The 18,792-nt window shown below is 41.8% G+C and overlaps 1 protein-coding gene across 6 annotated transcripts in view; it reads right to left on the bottom strand.

Moving 5' to 3' along the window:
- GSPT1 (G1 to S phase transition 1) overlaps window positions 1-18,792 on the bottom strand; it is a 48,872-nt gene that overhangs the window by 9,814 nt on the left and 20,266 nt on the right. For 5 of the 6 annotated variants that reach the window (XM_025371167.1, XM_025371165.1, XM_025371164.1 and 2 more), the window contains 8 exons: window positions 18,556-18,783; window positions 16,935-16,968; window positions 13,617-13,694; window positions 9,809-9,989; window positions 9,022-9,176; window positions 8,716-8,856; window positions 7,388-7,481; window positions 5,270-5,350 (listed from right to left, as the gene is read on the bottom strand). In XM_025371167.1, the coding sequence (XP_025226952.1) occupies window positions 5,270-5,350; window positions 7,388-7,481; window positions 8,716-8,856; window positions 9,022-9,176; window positions 9,809-9,989; window positions 13,617-13,694; window positions 16,935-16,968; window positions 18,556-18,783 (992 nt within the window). The remainder of the gene's footprint in view (window positions 1-5,269; window positions 5,351-7,387; window positions 7,482-8,715; window positions 8,857-9,021; window positions 9,177-9,808; window positions 9,990-13,616; window positions 13,695-16,934; window positions 16,969-18,555; window positions 18,784-18,792) is intronic. The other variant, XM_025371163.1, reaches the window with a different exon arrangement.

Below are 18,792 nucleotides of genomic sequence, written 5' to 3'. Positions count from 1 at the left end.
ATCTGTATGGACATAAAATCTTAGCCTAGATATGATCGGTGAAAATCATATCCTAGAAGTATAACTGCCAATTAAAGTATTAACGTGTCACCTTTTAAATATCACATTCTAATCATTTCCAAATAGAACACGGTATACACTAGTATATTTGCCTTTTTTACTTTTTCAAAATCAAAAACACAATATTTGGATTTCAGTTTCATGGATATAATTTTTATTATTATGGAATTCTATGAAGGATTTAATAAACCTGTCTTCCATTACGTATCAATCTCCAAATATCGGAATTGTGTACTACTTAAAAGTTATTGAACTAAGCTTTAAAAGTCTAGCACCTATTTAATGAATACATAATTTCCTTTTGGTGTGATCAAATGCTCTGGAATTAGATAGTGATGATGGCTGCATAGGACTGTTGTTTTTTTTTTGAGGTAGACTTTTGCTCTTGTTGCCCAGGCTGGAGTGCAGTGGCGTGACCTTGGCTCACTGCAACTTCCACCTCCTGCGTTCAAGCCATTCTCCTGCCTCAGCCTCCCAAGTAGCTGGGATTACAGGCACCCGCCACCTCGCCCGGCTAATTTTTTGTATTTTTAGTAGTGACGAGGTTTCACCATGTTGGCCAGGCAGGTCTCAAACTCCTGACCTCAGGTGATCCACCCACCTTTGCCTCCCAAAGTGCTCAGATTACAGGCGTAAGCCACTGCGCCCAGCCTGAACTCTTTGTTTCTAACAAAATAGTCCATAGAGCTGGGTAGTCCACATGCCTTTAGCCCAGCTACTTGGAAGGTTGAGGCATGAGGATTGCCTGAGCCCAGGAGTTTAAGGCTGCAGTGAGCTACGATCACACCACCGCACTGTAGCCTGAGTGACACAGCGAGACCCTGTCTTTAAAAAAAAAAAAAAAAAAAAAGTTTTTAATGTAAAAATAAAATAGTTATGGAAGCCTCCAGTTCTGATGCCAGTATTGCTCCTCAGTACTTCCAATGCTGGCTGTGGCAGTAAGGTGAAGCAAAAGAACAAGTGATGTGAGAGGAGATACACATGAAATTTACCATCAGTGACATTTACTACATTTAACAATGCTCTGCAAGCCGGGTGCAGTGGCTCATGCCTCAGCACTTTGGGAGGCTGAGGCGGGTGGATCACCTGAGGTCAGGAGTTTGAGACCAGCCTGGCCAACATGGTGAAACCCTGTCTCTACTAAAAATACAAAAGAAAAAAAGCAATTAGCGGGGCATGGTGGCAGGTGCCTGTAATCCCAGCTACTCGGGAGGACTGGGCAGGAGAATCACTTGAACCCAGGATGCAGAGGATGCAGTGAGCCAAGATCGTGTCACTGTACTCCAGCCTGGGCAACAAGAGCGAAACTGCATCTCCAGGGGGAAAAAAAAAAGGACGGGGGGTGCCAGGCGTGGTGGCTCACACATGGAATCCCAGCACTTTGGGGGGCTGAGGCAGGTGGACCATGATGTCAGGAGTTCAAGGCCAGCCTTGCCAAGATGGTGAAATCCTGTCTCTACTAAAAATACAAAAATTAGCCAGGCGCTGTGGCGGGCACCTGTAATCCCAGCTACTCGGGAGGCCGAGGCAGAGAACTGTTTGAACCCTGGAGGTGGAGGCTGCAGTAAGCCAAGATGGCGCCAGTGTACTCCAGCCTGGGCCACAGTAGGAGACTCCGTCTCAAAAAAAAAAAAGAAGAAAGAAAGAGTTTAGAAGTCACTCACCTAAAAAACAATCTGTATTGGCTGGGCGCAGTGGCTCACGCCTGTAATCCCAGCACTTTGGGAGGCCGAGGCAGGTGGATCACGAGGTCATAAGTTCAAGACCAGCCTGGCCAACATGGTGAAACCCCGTCTCTACTAAAAATACAAAAATGAGCTAGGCATGTTGGCACATTCCTGTAATCCCAGCTACTCGGGAGGCTGAGGCAGGAGCATTGCTTGAACTGGGACCCGGGAGGTGGAGGTTGCAGTGAGCTGAGATAGTGCCACTACACTCCAGCCTGGCATACAGAGTGAGACTCCGTCTCAAAAAACAAACAAACAAACAAAAAACCACTATCTGTATCTCAGAACAGTTTCATAAAATATCAAAGTAAAAAACCAATTTTTAATTTAACCCATTAATTACTGTGGTTAAAATACATGTAACAAAATTTACCAGCATAACCATTTTAGGTGTACGTTTCAATAGTATTAGATACATTAAAATACTGTACAACCAATATTCAGAACTCTAAAATCTTGTTATCTTGCAAAACTGAAACTCCCCATTCCCCCAAACACTGGCAACCACCATCCTACTTTCAGTTGACAACTGTGACTATTTGAGGTACCTCATTTAAGTAGAATCATACGGTATTTGTCTTTTTGTGACTGGTTTATTTCACATAGCATAATGTCCTCAAGGTTCATTCATGTTGTGGCCTATGTCAGAACTTCCTTTTGAAGGCTGTACAATATTCTATTACATATATGTAACACGCTTGCTTTATCCATTCATCCTTTAGGGACACCAGGGCTGCTTCCACCTTCTGGCTAATGTGAATAATGCATCTATGAACATGTTTATACAGATATCTGAGACTCTGCTTTCAACTCTTTTGAGTATATACTCAGAAATGGTATTGCTGGATTACGTGGGAAATCTATGTTTGATTTTTTGAGGAAGTGCTATATTTTTTCACAGCACTTGGCACAATTTTACATTACCAACAGTGCACAAGGGTTCCAAATTCTCCACATCCTTGCCAACACATGTTACTTTGTTTTCCAAAAAAAGTTTTTAACTGAGATGGGATCTTACACATAGAGACCTGGCCTGGTCTCAAAATTCAAGTGATCCTCCTGCCTCAGCTTCTCCCAAAGTGCAGGGATGATAGGCGTAAGCCACCATGTCCAGCCCTGTGGATTTGATTTCTATTTCCCTAATGGTTAGTGGTGCTAAGCATCTTTTCATGTACGTTTTGGCTGTTTGTACATCTTCTTTGGAAAAATGTCTATTGCAGTCCTTTGCCCATTTTTGAATTGGGTTGTTTAGTTTTTTTGTTGACTTGTAGGAGTTCTTCATATATTCTAGTATTAACCCCATATTTAGATATATGATTGGCAAATGTTTTCTCTCATTCCATAGGTTGCCAACCCCATGAATTTTTTATTGTAAAAGTCTTGCCACTTTTTTATTTGATATTTGAGACGGTGTCTCGCACTGTTGCCCGTGCTGGTGTGCAGTGGTGTGATCTTGGCTCGCTGTAACCTCCACCTCCTGGGTTCAAGCGATTCTCCTGTCTCAGCCTCCTGGATAGCTAGGATTACAGGCACCCGCTGACACACTTGGCTAATTTTTTGTATTTTTAGTAGAGACGGCGTTTCACTATGTTGGCCAAGCTGGTCTCGAACTCCTGACCTCGTGATCCACCCACCTCAGCCTCCCAAAGTGCTGGCATTAAATGCGTGGCCCACTGTGCCAGCCGCCTCTATGTCTTTTAAACTATTCTAGCTCTGTTCCACTGAGATTCAGGAGGACTAAACTGAAGTGAGTTTTTGAGACTTGCTCAACTCTAGGACATTCTGTACCTGCCTAGTGATTAGTATCAAGTGACGGCTTCCACAGAGAACAGCCACTTTCTCTATACTAGCTACTAAGGCCCCTCACTTGCAAATATGTCTGGGTACTAACTTCACTTATGTTTAGAGAATCATACTTTTTTCTATTCTGGAAAAAATATAAATAATAACATTTAACTTTTAAACCATTTAGTTTGCAATTCAGTGCCATCTAGTGTATTCACCATGTTGTACAATCAATACCACTAATTCTAAAACTTTATTGTCCCAAAAAGGAAATCCTATACCCATTAAGCAGTCACTCCCTACTTTCCCTCCTTCAGCCCCTTGCAACCACCAAGCTGCCTTACACCTCCATAGCTTTTTTTTTTTTTTTTCGAGAAAAGGTCTTGCTCTGTTGCCCAGCCTGGAGTGCAGTGGTATGATCAGACATCATAAATCATAGCAGCCTTGACTTCCTGGGCTTAAGCAATCCTCCTGCCTCAACCTCCCAAATAGCTGGGACCACAGGCATGTATCACCACAAGTGGCTAATTTTATTTTTCAAAGAGACAGAGTCTCCCTACGTTGCCCAGTGTGGTCTCCAATTCCTGGGCTCAAGCTATCTGTCCACCTCAAACTCCCAAAGTGCTAGGTGTTAGCCACCCGGCCTGGCTCATCTCCATAATTTTTGTGACAACTCTACAGACAAAACTCAGTAAGGGCTGGGTGTGGTGGCTCACGCCTGTAATCCCAGCACTTTGGGAGGCCCAGGCGGGCAAATCACAAGGTTAGGAGTTCGAGACCAGCCTGGCCAACATGGTGAAACCCTGTCTCTACTAAAACTACAAAAGTTAGCCGGATATAGTGATGCATGCCTGTAATCCCAGCTACCCAGGTGGCGGAGGTTGCAGTAAGTCAAGAATGCACCACTGCACTCCAGCCTGGGCGATGGGGCTAGACTCCATCTCAAAACAACAACAACTAACTAAGAACTCAACCTGAGAATTATTTTCATTCAGATGTCAGCCTTCAAGTTGCAAAGATAATAGGAAAAAGCAGGCTTTAAAATAGAAACATTTTAGAAGATACTATATATTCTAATCTCCAATGCACAAGGCATCAAGAAGCGAGATAATACAATTTGTAAGGTGCCAATTATGTCTAAATATTACATTTGATAATGGATTCTTTTTCTAATTTACTCTGCCTGGAGTTAGCATGGTAAATAAATTCTCACTGAAATCTAGCAAAATCTCCATCTGAAGGTACTGATGACTCAAGTATATGGTCCAGCATAAGCAACATCTTTGGAGCTGTTAGAGAAGCCCTGCTTCAGGTTATCTGCAAACATCAGCAATTGAACAGTCAAAAATAACACAAAGGAGGTCAGGTATGGTGGCTCACGCCTGTAATCCTAGCACTTTGGGAGGCCAAGATGGGAGGACTGTTTGAGGCCAGGAGTTAGAGACTAGTCTAGTCAACATAGTGAGACCCCATCTCAATTTTTATTTAAAGAAAAAAAAAAAAATTAGCCAGGCAGAGTGGCACATGCCTATAGTCCCAGCTACTTGGGAGGCTCAGGTGGCAAGATTACTTGAAAGTTTGAGGCTGCAATAAGCTATGACTGTGCCATTGCACTGCTGCCTCAGTGACAGAACAAGACCCTATCTTTAAAAAAAAAAAAAAAAAAATCAATAAATAGATGGGAAACAGATTCTTACCTTGTTTGGCATCATCACAAGCTGCTGGCCTTTACAAATAGATCCTGATTCCAGCTTTCCCAGGACCACAGTGCCCATATCCTGATGAAATGTAAAATAAAATCCAGTTTCAGACTTACTGGTGCTGTATAACAGCTCAATAGCCCAAAGTGAAATTCTACACTGCTTATTCATAAAGGAAAATCATTTGCTTAAGTAGAAGGCTTAGGTTCATCTTAAACTCAGTAACAAATACTCTATAATAATTTGTCATAAGCATTTGTGTGATCATATTAATAATGCAGGATGCCTATGATTTAAAAAGAAAATATGGTGCAGGGTGGGTACGGTGGCTCATGCCTATAATCTCAACACTTTGGGAGGCAGAGGGGGTGGACCACCTGAGGTCAGGAGTTCGAGACCAGCCTGGCCAATATGGCGAAACCCCATCTCTACTAAAAATACAAAAATTAGCCAGGCATGGTGGAATGCCTGTAATCCCAGCTACTCGAGAGGCTGAAGCAGAAAAATCGCTTGAACTTGGGAGGCAGAGGTTGCCGTGAGCCAAGACTGAACCACTCAACTCTAGCTTGAGACAGAGCAAGACTCTGTCTCAAAAAACAGGCTGGGCTCGGTGGCTCACAAGGTCAGGAAATCGAGCCCATCCTGGCTAACACGGTGAAACCCCATTTCTACTAAAAATACAAAAATTAGCTGGGTGTGATGGTGCATGCCTATAATCCCAGCTACTCGGAAGGCTGAGGCATGAGAATCGCTTAAACCTAGGAGGCAGAGGTTGCAGTGAGCTGAGATCATGCCACTGCACACCAACCTGGCGAAAGAGCGAGACTCCATCTAAAAAAAGAAAAAAGAAAAAAAAAAAGGTGCAAAAAACAACAAAGAAATTCATGTTGGAAGATCTGAACTGATTGTACCAATTCAGGTTCTCCTGATCTCTAGGCCTGTTTCCTCATATATAAAATTGGAAAAAACAGTATTTGTTAAAGAAATTTAGAATGGAGCTAATTAAAGAATGATGTATTTGAGGAGGAGAAAACATTACATACACTGATACCGCAAAACTTAAAAAAAATTCAAGTTGGAAATCCAGTTAAAAACAAGGAAGTTTATTTTAAGATGAACATCCAGTGCTGGTGAGGCTGTGGTAAAACGAACACTCATGCTGCCAGTGGTAACAGAAGTTAGCACAGTATTTTTGCGATGCTATTTATCAATATGCATCAACTTTAATGAGAAAATCCTTTGAGCCCAGCAGTTACATCTATGAGTTTATCACTGAGATATGATCCCTGGCTCATCTGGAAACAGCTAAAATAAACTAAACTTGTGAATAAATTATGGTCTGTCTATACCACTAAAATAAAGCCAGTAAGAAAAAGACATCAATGTTATGTTGTTAATAAAGTTTCTGGACCAGGCATGGTGGCTCATGCCTGTAATCCCAGCACTTCGGGAGGCCAAGGCGGGCAGATCACCTGAGCTTAGGAGTTCGAGACCAGCCTGGCCAACATTGTGAAACCCCATCTCCACTAAAAATACAAAAAACAATTAGCCGGATGCAGTAGCACATGTCTGTACTCCCAGCGACTTAGGAGGCTGAGGCTGGAGAATCTCCTGAACCTGGAAGACAGACATTGCAGTGAGCTGAGATCACACCGCTGCACTCTAGCCTGGGTGACAGAACGAGACTCCATCTCAAAAAAAAAAAAAAAAAAAAAGAAGGCCAGGTGTAGTAACTCACACCTGTAATCCTGGCACTTTGGGAGGCCAAGGTGAATGGATCACAAGGTCAGGAGATCGAGACCATCCTAGCTAACACGGTGAAACCCTGTCTCTACTAACAATACAAAAAAATTAGTTAGGCATGGTGGCGGGTACCTGTAGTCCTAGCTACTCAGGAGGCTGAGGCAGGGCAATGGCATGAACCTGCAAGGCGTGACCTGCAAGCTTGCAGTGAGCCCAGACTACACCACTGCACTCCAGCCTGGAGAACAGAGTGTGAGACTCTGTCTCAAAAAGAAAAAAAAAGAAAGAAAAAAAGTTTTCATAATTAGAAACAAAATGCACAACAATGATTTCACCTCCCAAGAAACCCAATTTCTTTAACATTTTGGGTACCTTGTACTTATCCACAATTGGCAGCCTGATTGGTCCATCAACTGATCTACTGAAGTTTGGCAAATTATCCAGATATGGAATAAACGGTAATCCACTGAGAACATAACAACAATATCCATTAAAGAAAAGAAAGTCAACATAAATATCAAAATGTTAAGTTACATGACTATAACTTTAAACAGGTTATAACAATATTTTCATTCTACTCATGTATTTTTCCCATTCAACCAATTTATTATCCATTTCATCTCACTTATTCCACAGAAAACTAAAAATATTACAAAACTGCTCAGTATAAGGCTTCCTCATAAACTTATTAAAATTTAGAAAAGTATTTTACAGCAAATAACCTATATGTAATAAATTGACTATATTACTTAATTTTTATCGACTTTTCCAGTTTTCAAACCAAGATTCCATAAAATAATTTCCCCTTTAAACATATAGTACTGGCTGGGTGCAGTGGCTCATGCCTATAATTCCAGCACTTTGGGAGGCCGAAAAGCAGGTGCATCTCTTGAGCCCAGGAGTCCAAGACCAGCCTGGGCAACATGGTGACTCCCCATCTCTACTAAAAATACAAAAATCAGCCAGGTGCGGTGGCATGCGCTTATAGTCCCTACGACTTGGGAGGCTGAGGTGGGAGGATCTCTTGAGCTAGGAGGTAGAGGTTGCAGTGAGCTGAGATCATGCCACTGCACTCCAGCCTGGGCAACAGAGTGAAAGCCTGTTTCAAAAAAAACCAAATAAACAACAACAAAAAAACCAGAAACACAGAGTCCAAGAATAAACTCATATTTATGGTCATTTGATTTTCAATGAGGGAGCCAATTCAATTCAATGGAAAAAGAATAGTCTTTTCAACAAATTGTGTGTAAACAATTAATATACAAAAACAAAATGAACCTAGACATAGACCTTACATCTTACACAAAAGTTAACTCAAAATAAAATACACACCTAAATGTAAAAAGCTTCAACAATAAAACCTTTTGTGCTTCAAAGGACACCATCGAGAAGTGAAAAAAGGCAACTCATAAAGTGGGAGAAAATACTTGCTATAATCAGATTGCAGCTGATAAGGGACTGGTGGCCAGTATTAAAAAGAACTCTTAGGACTCAGCAACAAAATGATAACCCAGTTTAAAAATGGGCAAAGATCTAAGTATTTTTAAAACCAAGGTTACAGTTAATATTCTCTTAAACTACTTATAAAGATGTATGCTCAATAGCATATGTTAACATGTTACTCAGCGTATGTCTTTATAAGTAATTTAAGTAGTAACATCCTTTTCCTTTTTAAAAAAAAGGAAAAAACAGTTACTTACATGTACCAAGGACAGAAATCCGACTGCTCTTTGAGATTTGCTCCAGTAAGTCCTGAGCAGGGCATAAAGTGAATGTCCTTTTTGGGATTGAAGCCAACTTTTTTCAAAAATGGCACTAGTTTCTCTTTACATTCTTCATATCTACAATTATAATATAACCAAAATAACTCAATTACAATGTAAACCAAGAACTCTAGTTTCCTAAGTAAACAGATTAAGGTTTAGAAAAACCCTAGAGAAAAAGGCGTACAATAACAAAACCATCCTTAGTCCCACTAACATAAAATACCAGACATCTACGCTCACCTCTCATTGCTCCAATTTACTGTTGGATCATCCATCTTATTAATTAGCACAATTAGGTGTTTTACACCTGCTGTCTTTGCCAACATTGCATGTTCTCTTGTCTGTCCTCCTTTTTCAAATCCAGTTTCAAACTCTCCTTTCCTGGCTGAGATTACCTAATTCCAAGAAAGGAAACAGTTTACTCCTACGCCTTCAGGCATACCCTTATGGCAGTAAAACATCTTTCCTTTCAGTTATATCACAAGGTTTTTTGGCAAGAAAACAGAAGAAAATGAGTTATGACGTACTTGCTTTTGAATGCCACAAATCAAACAATGTCTAAATGCTTCCAATCCCCCACATTCCCAAAATCTAGTATACCTGCATATTTTAAAATTCCAACATTTACTTTCTAGACCTTGTAACTACAAAAAAAAAAAAAAAACAAAAAAAAAGGGATCTACTACCAGTATTTTGTGAAAATTGCAAAACGACTGAAGACCATATGAAACAGATGGTTTCCTATTCATCTTTTACCCATGGTGCCTAACGGCGGACTTGGCATTTAATAGAGACTAAGATCTGACATGGTAATAGGTAACAGCAACAGGAGAGAAAAGGTAAAATATACTTTCAGAAGTAAATCAAATTTTGAAGATTTCTTGAAGAGATTAGTATGATGAAAACTGACCGTGTACATCATTATATTTCACTACAACCTGAATTTGAGCTTTTAGAAGATAAATTCAAATTTAAAGACATAAGTGGGACTACTAACAAATTAGACGGACTGGAAATGTCTTCTTACCAGCACAGCCAGATCAGCTTGAGAGGCACCACCAATCATATTTGGGACAAAACTCTTGTGGCCAGGGGCATCTAGAATTGTGAAATGCTTCTTTTCGGTTTCAAAATAGGCACGACCCACTTCTACTGTTTTACCCTTGTCTCGTTCTTCCTGATTTGTGTCTAAGGCCCAAGACAAGTACCTGAAATAATTTTTTTAAAAAAGAGTAATATTCCTAAGAACATCAGAGTTTTTAGGATATTCTTCACCATTAAAGATATAATTGACAACATCCAGCTTTATGTCGATCACACAACAACTAAATCATGAACAAGACTGGTGAAATTAAAACTGAGCCGGGCACGGTGGCTCACACCTGTAATCCTAGCACTTCTGGAGGCCAAGGCGGTGGATCACGAGGTCAGGGGTTTGAGACCAGCCTGACCAACATGGTGACGCCACGTCTCTACTGAAAATACAAAAATTAGCAGGGTGTGGAGGCGCCCAACTGTAATCCCACCTACTTAGGAGGCTGAGGCAGGAGAATCGCTTGAACTCAGGAGCTTGCAGTAAGCCAAGATCGTGCCACTGCACTCCAGCCTGGGCAACAGGGAGAGGCTCCGTCTCAAATTAAAAGAAAAAAAGTAAACGAAGAAATTGAAAGAATAGGGCTGGGTGCGGTGGCTCATGCCTTTAATCCCCACACTTTGGGAGGGCGAGGCTGGCAGATAACCTGAGGTCAGGAGTTTGAGACCAGCCTGGCCAATACAACAAAACCTCATCTCTACTAAAAATACAAAAATTGGGCATAGTAGTGCATACCTATAGTCACAGCTATTTCAGAAGCTGAAACAGGAGAATCGCTTGAAGTTGGGAAGTAGAGGTTGCAGTGAGCCGAGATCGTGCCACTGCACTTCAGGCTGGGCAACAGAGCGAGACTCTGTCTCAAAAAAAAAGGGGGGTTGGGCACAGTGGCTCACGCCTATAATCCCAGCACTTTGGGAGGCCGAGGCAGGCGGATCACCTGAGGTCAAGAGATCGAGACCATTCTGGCCAACATGGTGAGACCCCGTCTCTACTAAAAATACAAAAATTAGCTGGGCATGGTGGCGCGTGCCTGTAGTCCCAGCTACTGGGGAGGCTGAGGCAGGAGAATCGCTTGAACCCAGGAGGCGGACATTGCAGTGAGCTGAGATTGCACCACTGCACTCCAGCCTGGTGACACAGGGAGACTCTGTCTCCAAAAAAAAAGAAAACTGAAAAAATGTATTATTTTGATTCAAACCCTTGGAGGTTTTATATAAACACAGTCAATTATACAGTCTAGAACATTATTTTATGGCAAGTTGACAACATACACAGAAAAACTAAGTACAAATGCCAGTATCACTGTGTGTTAAGTGATAATGAGCTCCCTTATTACTTCATTTTTATACTCACATGGCACAAAATACAACACAAATAATGGATGTCTTGAGAGTCAAAGGGTAATACAACTTTTTTGGATGGGCACGGTGACTCACGCCTATAATCTCAGCACTCTGAGAGGCTAAGGTGGGCGGATCACGAGATCAGGAGATCAAGACCATCCTAGCTAACACAGTGAAACCCCGACTCTACTAAAAATACAAAAAATTAGCCGGGCGTGGTGGCGGGCACCTGTAGTCCGAGCTACTCGGGAGGCTGAGGCAGGACAATGGTGTGAACTCGGGAGGCAGAGCTTGCAGTGAGCGGAGATGGAGCCACTACACTCTAGCCTGGGCGACAGAGCCCAGGCCATGCCTGGCCCCTTTTTTTTTTTTTTTTGAGACAGAGTCTCACTCTGGCCCAGGATGGAGTGCAGCGGCACCATCTCGGCTCACTGCAACCTCTGCTTCCCAGGTTTCAGCTATTCTCCTGCCTCAGGCTCCTAAGTAGCTGGGATTACAGGTGCCCACCACCACACCTTCCTAATTTTTGTCGTTTTGTTTTTTTTGGAGATGGAGTTTCACTCTTGTTGCCCAGCCTGGAGTGCAACAGCCCGATCTCGGTTCACTGCAACCTCCGCCTCCCGGGTTCAAGTGATTCTCCTGCCTTAGCCTCCCCAGTAGATGGGATTAGAGGCATGTGCCACCACGCCCAGCTGATTTTGTATTTTTAGTAGAGACAGGGTTTCTCCATGTTGGTCAGGCTGGTCTCGAACTCCTGACCTCAGGTGATCCGCCTGCCTCGGCCTCCCAAAGAGCTGGGATTACAGGCATGAGCCACTGCACCCAGCCATTTTTGTAGTTTTAGTAGAGACAAGGTTTCACCATGTTGGCCAGGGTGGTCTCGAACTCCCGACCTCAGGTGATCTGCCTGCCTTGCCTCCCAAAGTGCTGAGATTACAGACGTGAGTCACCACACCTGGCCCAATAAAAATTGTTGTATTTTTTTTTTTTTTTTTGACAGGGAGTCTTACTCTGTTGCCCAGGCTGGAGTGCAGTGGCGCGATCTCGGCTCACTGCAAGCTCCGCCTCCCAGGTTCATGCCATTCTCTTGCCTCAGCCTCCCTAGTGGCTACGACTACAGGCGCCTGCCACCTCGCCCAGCTAATTTTTTGGATTTTTAGCAGAGAAGGGGTTTCACCTTGTTAGCCACGATGGTCTCGATCTCCTGACCTCGTGATCCGTCCGCCTCGGTCTCCCAAAGTTCTGGGATTACAGGCGTAAACCACTGTGCCAGGCCTAAAACTTTTTAATAAAATAAAAAATAACTGTCCTCAGATATTTTTGAAAAGTGAAAGCCACTAACGCACCATGTGGGAGCAATGGCTACTTGCTAAAAATTGCTTCAATATTACACTGCCAAGTAAAAATTTATATAAATTCAAACCATCCATAACAGTAAGCATTAATTTAGCTTACCTCATCATCTGTACTTCATAGCATGTCCTCAATTTTTTATAACACTGACTAACATTTTTCCCGCTTATTATAGAGGAATATAATTTTATTTTTTCTTAAATGACCACCAATATCCCATTGAGATAAGGCTTGCTAACTTTTTAAAAATAAAAGTAGTAAGGTTAGAAAACAGAAAAAAGGGCCGGGCGCGGTGGCTCAAGCCTGTAATCCCAGCACTTTGGGAGGCCGAGATGGGCGGATCACGAGGTCAGGAGATCGAGACCATCCTGGCTAACACGGTGAAACCCCGTCTCTACTAAAAATACAAAAAACTAGCCGGGCGAGGTGGCAGGCGCCTGTAGTCCCAGCTACTCGGGAGGCTGAGGCAGGAGAATGGCGTGAACCCGGGAGGCGGAGCTTGCAGTGAGCTGAGATCCGGCCACTGTACTCCAGCCTGGGCGGCAGAGCAAGACTCCGTCTCAAAAAAAAAAAAAAAAAAAAAGAAAACAGAAAAAAGTTGACTGTCTCACCATTCAAAGGCAACCACTGTCAATAATTCCATTCCATTTTATTTCCAGCATTTATTTACATAATGGTCATATCTTAAGCACAAGGATGTTTCCTGCTTCCCCCCAACTGCCACCACAATGCAAGTTCTATTCATGGTTACTACAAATTATGTAAATGTAAGTTTTCAGTGGTTGCAGAATGACCCAATTAAATGGATGGTTTATAATATTTTCAACAAGTCTATCACCAAATGTATGGATTGTTTCCAAATTTCTCTGTGTTAGTTATTAAGTCATTAGGAACTCATCTTCTGTGTATTATGAGGAGAGGGGAAATTTCCTTTGTTGTGATACCATTTCAGACTTCAACAATTTATATTTTAACAGGCTCCAAAAGCAATAAGTGGGCATCGTTTCCTTAAAAGTAATTTATAATGTCATTAAAGTTTACTATACCAAGTTTCTCTGTTTTTCTCTTTAGCTTCTCTTTCATACTTTTCAAGTGTCCTTTTGTCAACCATTCCAGTCAAATACCTGAAAACATTTAAAGAAAAAAAAAGTAAACAATTATTCACGAATTACTCAGTGGAATTAGGAAAATGTGAAAATCGCCGAGGGGAATTTCAACTCCAGAAAATAGTTATTTTATGTGTGTGTGTGTGTGTCCATCTCAAAATAGATGTATTAAAAATATATATTTAAAAAAAAATATATATATATATATTTTTTTTTTTGAGACGGAGTTTCGCTCTTGTCATCCAGCTGGAGTGCAATGGCACAATCTCGGCTCACTGCAACCTCTGTCTCCCGGGTTCAAGTGATTCTCCTGCCTGAGCCTCCCGAGTAGCTGGGATTACAGGCATCCACCACCATGCCCGGCTAATTTTTGTACTTGTAGTAGAGACAGGGTTTCACTATGTTGACCAGGCTGGTCTCAAACTCCTCACCTCAGGTGATCCACCCGCCTCAGCCTCCCAAAGTGCTGGGATTACAGGCGTGAGTCACTGCGCCTGGCCATATTTTTTTTTTTTTTTTTGAGACAGGGTCTCGCTGTGTTGCCCAGGGTAGAGTGCAGCGGCGTGGTCTCAGCTCACTGCAACCTCTTCCTCCTGGGTCCAAGTGATTCTCCTGTCTCAGTCTCTCAAGCAGCTGGGATTACAGGCATGTGCCACCATGCCAGACTAAGTTTTTGTATTTTCAGTAGAGACTGGGTTTCACCATGTTGGTCAGGCTGGTCTCGAACTCCTGACCTCAAGTGATCTGCCCACCTCGGCCTCCCAAAGTGCTGGGATTACAGGTGTGAGAGCCACCATGCCTGGCTAGAAAATAGTTAAAGGTACCACTGGTGGATGCTAAAATTATGGAAAGTGTAAGTGGAAAAAGGATATTTACAGTCTCAAATTATCAGACAAAGTGGCCTGGTGTGGTGGTTCACGCCCATAATCCCAGCACTTTGGGAGGCCAAAGCAGGCGGATCACAAGGTCAGGAGTTCGAGACCAGCCTGACCAACATAGTGAAACCTCATCTCTACTAAAAATACAAAATAATTAGCCAGACGTGGTGATGCATGCCTATAATCCCAGCCACTTGGGAGACTAAGGCAGGAGAATTGCTTGAACCCTGGAGGCAGAGGTTGCAATGAGCCAAGATCGCGCCACTGCACTCCAGCCTGGGCGATACAGTGAGACTCAGTCTCAAAAAAAAAAAAAAGAAAAGAAAAGAAAAGGAAAAACTAACCTTATAGTGGACAATCTTGACAGATGACACCTTAACCAAGTAATTATGACTAATTTCACCAGTAATAAGGAAGTTCTGATGAATGACTATGGTTATAAGATGTTTTAACATCAGGGCAGGATGAATGAAGGGAACTTTCTGTACTGTTTTTGCAATCATTCCGTAAATCTAAAATTATTTCAGAATATAGAAGGTTTTTGTTTGTTTTTTAAAGTAAATATAAGGTGGGCATGGTGGTGCAAGCATGTAGTCCCAGCTACTTGAGAGGCTGAGGTAGGAGGATCAGTTGAGCACAGGAGTTTGAAGCTACAGTGTGCTATGATCCCCCCTATAAATAGCCACTACGCTCCAGCCCGGACAACACAGCAAGACCCTGTCTCTTAAAATAAATATAGTTTTATTTTTATTTTTTATAGCAATGAGGGTCTCACTATATTGCCCTGGTTGTTCTTGAAGCCTGGGCTCAAATGATCCTTCCCCCTTGGCCTCCCCAAAGTGCTAGGATTACAGGTATGAGCCACCATGCCTAGCCAAGTAAATTTAAAAATAAAATAACAAGTAAATGTAAATGTAGGTACTATAGAAAAGAGAAAAAATTGCAACAATGTTGTCTAGGCAAGTAAATCTTATTACTTGTCAAAATGAGATAATAATTTTAAAATAGTTCGTTAGTAACGCATACTTCCTTTGACTCAATCCAATTCAAAGCCCTTTCCCTATAGCTTTCATGTGTTCTCCACATAGACATCTATAGTGCAGTGCACATAAGCATTTGCATGTAGAAACCCAGTGTGATGCCACCAAAACTTACAGTCCATCAGCAAAAAATATACACTGTCCTGAAACATAACATCATATGGCTGTGACACTTCAACCACAGAGACCTGGTGAAGGACCCCTGTTTAACAGCCTCTCTTAGGGTCTCTGTTGTGGAAACGTTCAGAAGTAACTGGCAAGATTACCAATTACCATTAGCCAGGTGTGGTTAATCACACCTGTATCCCAGCACTTTGGGAGGCAGAGGAGGGCAGAACACTTGACCCCAAGAGGTCAAGACCAGCCTGGGCAATATGAAGAAACACCACCTCTACAAAAAACACAAAAATTAGCCAGGCCTGGGCCTGGTCACATGCACCTGTAATCCCACCTACTTAGGAGGCTGAGGTGGAAGGACTGCTTGAGCCCAGGAGGTCGAGGCTGCAGTGAGCCAAAATCATGCCACTGCACTCCAGCCTTGGTAACAGAATGAGACCCTATCTCAAAAAAAAAAATTTAACTAGGTAAGATGATGGCAAGCCCTCTAGGTCTTCTGATGACACAGTTTGAAGAAATGGGTCTAATTTAGAGGAGCAATTAAAAATTTAGGACTTTTTAGTTATCAAGATTTGTCAATACTAAAATGCATTACTAAAAGCCAGCCAGTCATTTCATACCTAGGAAATTCCTATCATACGATCAAAAAATTATCTTAGCATTTTAGCTAGTCTACCTGTCTATTAAATCCATATACATTTAAGGAGCTAATGAATGAGGAAAAAACAGTTCTGCCATTCACCAGATTCAAGAGCTGGTTTTCATTATTCCCATGTATGTTATATGCAAAGCAGACTAAGATTTTCCATAATCTAGAGTTTTATGTTCATTTTTTATTTTTAAAAAATGTAAAAGCTTTCAGAAACACATTTAACAATAACAATAGTCACATTACAAAAACTACTACTTTTTTAAAAAAATTAAAGTAGAGACAGAGTGTCACTGTCTTGCCCAGGCCGGCCCAGGCTGGTTTCAAACTCTAGACCTCAAGTCAAGTGATCCTCCCACCTTAGCCTCTCAAAATGCTGGGATTAGAGGTGTGTTCCACCACACCAGGCCAAAAATCACTTCTTAACATCAGTATTACGTCTCAGTAATTTTATTTTTAATTTTTCTTGGGGGAACCCATTTTATCTCCTTTGTGTGACTGTATGAAAGTTTACAATGCCTAAAATTCATTCAATCAATTTAACTCTGTTATTTAACAAAAGATACAGACTTACATTATTTGTCCTCCAATGGTTGACTTGCCAGCATCTAAAAGTAACATCAACATGCAAACCATAGGTTAAAACCAAAAACCAATGGCTACATATGCAAGCAACAGTGCCCTTTAACATACATAATTAAATCTTCCATATGAATTTGTGGCATAAATCCTAGTTCATTACCCTTCTGCTTTTGAAAATGAGGCTCAAGGCTGGGCTCGGTGGCTCACGCCTGTAATTCCAGCACTTTGGGAGGCCAGTGAGGGCAGATCACCTGAGGTCAGGAGTTCAAGACCAGCCTGGCCAACATGGTGAAACCTCATTTCTACTAAAAATACAAAAATTAGCTAGGCATGGTGGCGGCCACCTGTAATCCCAGCGACTTGGGAAGCTGAGGCAGAAAAATCGTGTGAACTTAGGAAACAGAGGTTGCAGTGAGCCGAGATCATACCATTGCACTCCAGCCTAGGCGACAAGAGTGAAACTCCGTCTCAAAAAAAAAAAAGCAAAAGAAGAAAAAAAAGAAACATTTAGAAATACTTTACTGATAAACGAAAGAATTTTTTAACAGATTACTCCGAAGGCACAGCAGCAACTGACTATAAATTCCCCAGGAGGAGTTTCAGAGAGCAAAAGCAGCTAAAGAACTGTGAACTACATTTAGGTGCTTTCACTTATAGCAAGTAAGGTATGTGCTCCTTTACACTTTTTTTTTTTCCTCCCAGACAGAATCTTGCTCCGTTGCCCAGAGTTGGAATGCAGTGGCGCTATCTTGGTTCACCGCAACCTTCACCTCCTGGGTTCAAGCAATTCCCCTGCCTCAGCCTCCAGAGTAGATGGGATTACAGGCTCATGTCGCCATACCTGGCTAATTTTTGTATTTTTAGTAGAGACAGGGTTTCACCATGTTGGCCAGGCTGGTCTTGAACTCCTGACCTCACGATCCACCCACCTTGGCCTCCCAAAGTGCTGGGATTACAGGCGTGAGCCACAGTGCTCAGTCGCTCCTTTACACTTTCAAAAGAGTTGTTGCTACTAAAAGAAGGAGTATGGTGTTTCATATTCGGGGGGAAGGCAGAGACAGTAGAAATGAAAGACACATAATTCTGTATTTTTTTCTCACAATTCTGGGGATAGGTCATATAATCAGATAATATCTGAATAAATTAAATAAATTTGTTCTTGTGTTTTTTGCTAAACCAGCAACCTGGCAAGCATCCAGAAGTTACTCCAAATTATTGATTTCCTGCTTCACACAAAATTAAGATATCTGGTAAGGTCAATCACATTAAAATTAACAAAGTTAACTGAGGTTCATTAAAAAAGGGCACATTTTCTAAGATATTGATATTATCTATGCTGAACCACCATCAATGGTCAATAGACTAATTATATGTTACATACAATATACTGAGGTTTTTCTTCCAGCATCTATGCTATTACAGAATTATTCATTTGCCTAAACTTCAAGAAAAGTACTTGCATTTTTTTGCCAGCTAAAAAAACTCTAGCAAGTTAAAAATCAAGACATTTTCAATTAATTTGCTTCAGTTTCACTAAACATCTCCAAGTAGCTAAAAAGGATGTTCTATGTTTCATGTATCCAGTAACTTTAATTGCTATGACAGCAGCTTACCTACATGCCCAATGAATACTACATTTACATGCTCTTTCTTAGGAGCACCTGGTGGTGCAACCACAGACTTAGGTTTTGGGATCTCCTCTTCCTCCTCCATCATTTCATGGGCACTTTCCTCTGGCGGCCTTCCATCTCCCAAGGAACCAACCCCTGGCTCTGCTTCACTTATTTCTTCTTTGTGCTCCCATGATTCTTCTGGAGACATTTCTGTCTCTCCATTTTCTACTGAAGGAA

This window comes from Theropithecus gelada, chromosome 20 (assembly GCF_003255815.1).
Source record: "Theropithecus gelada isolate Dixy chromosome 20, Tgel_1.0, whole genome shotgun sequence".
In the NCBI taxonomy this organism is placed as follows: domain Eukaryota; kingdom Metazoa; phylum Chordata; class Mammalia; order Primates; family Cercopithecidae; genus Theropithecus; species Theropithecus gelada.
Note: the sequence above shows the minus strand (reverse complement) of the source record. Positions and strands in the feature narration are given on the sequence as shown.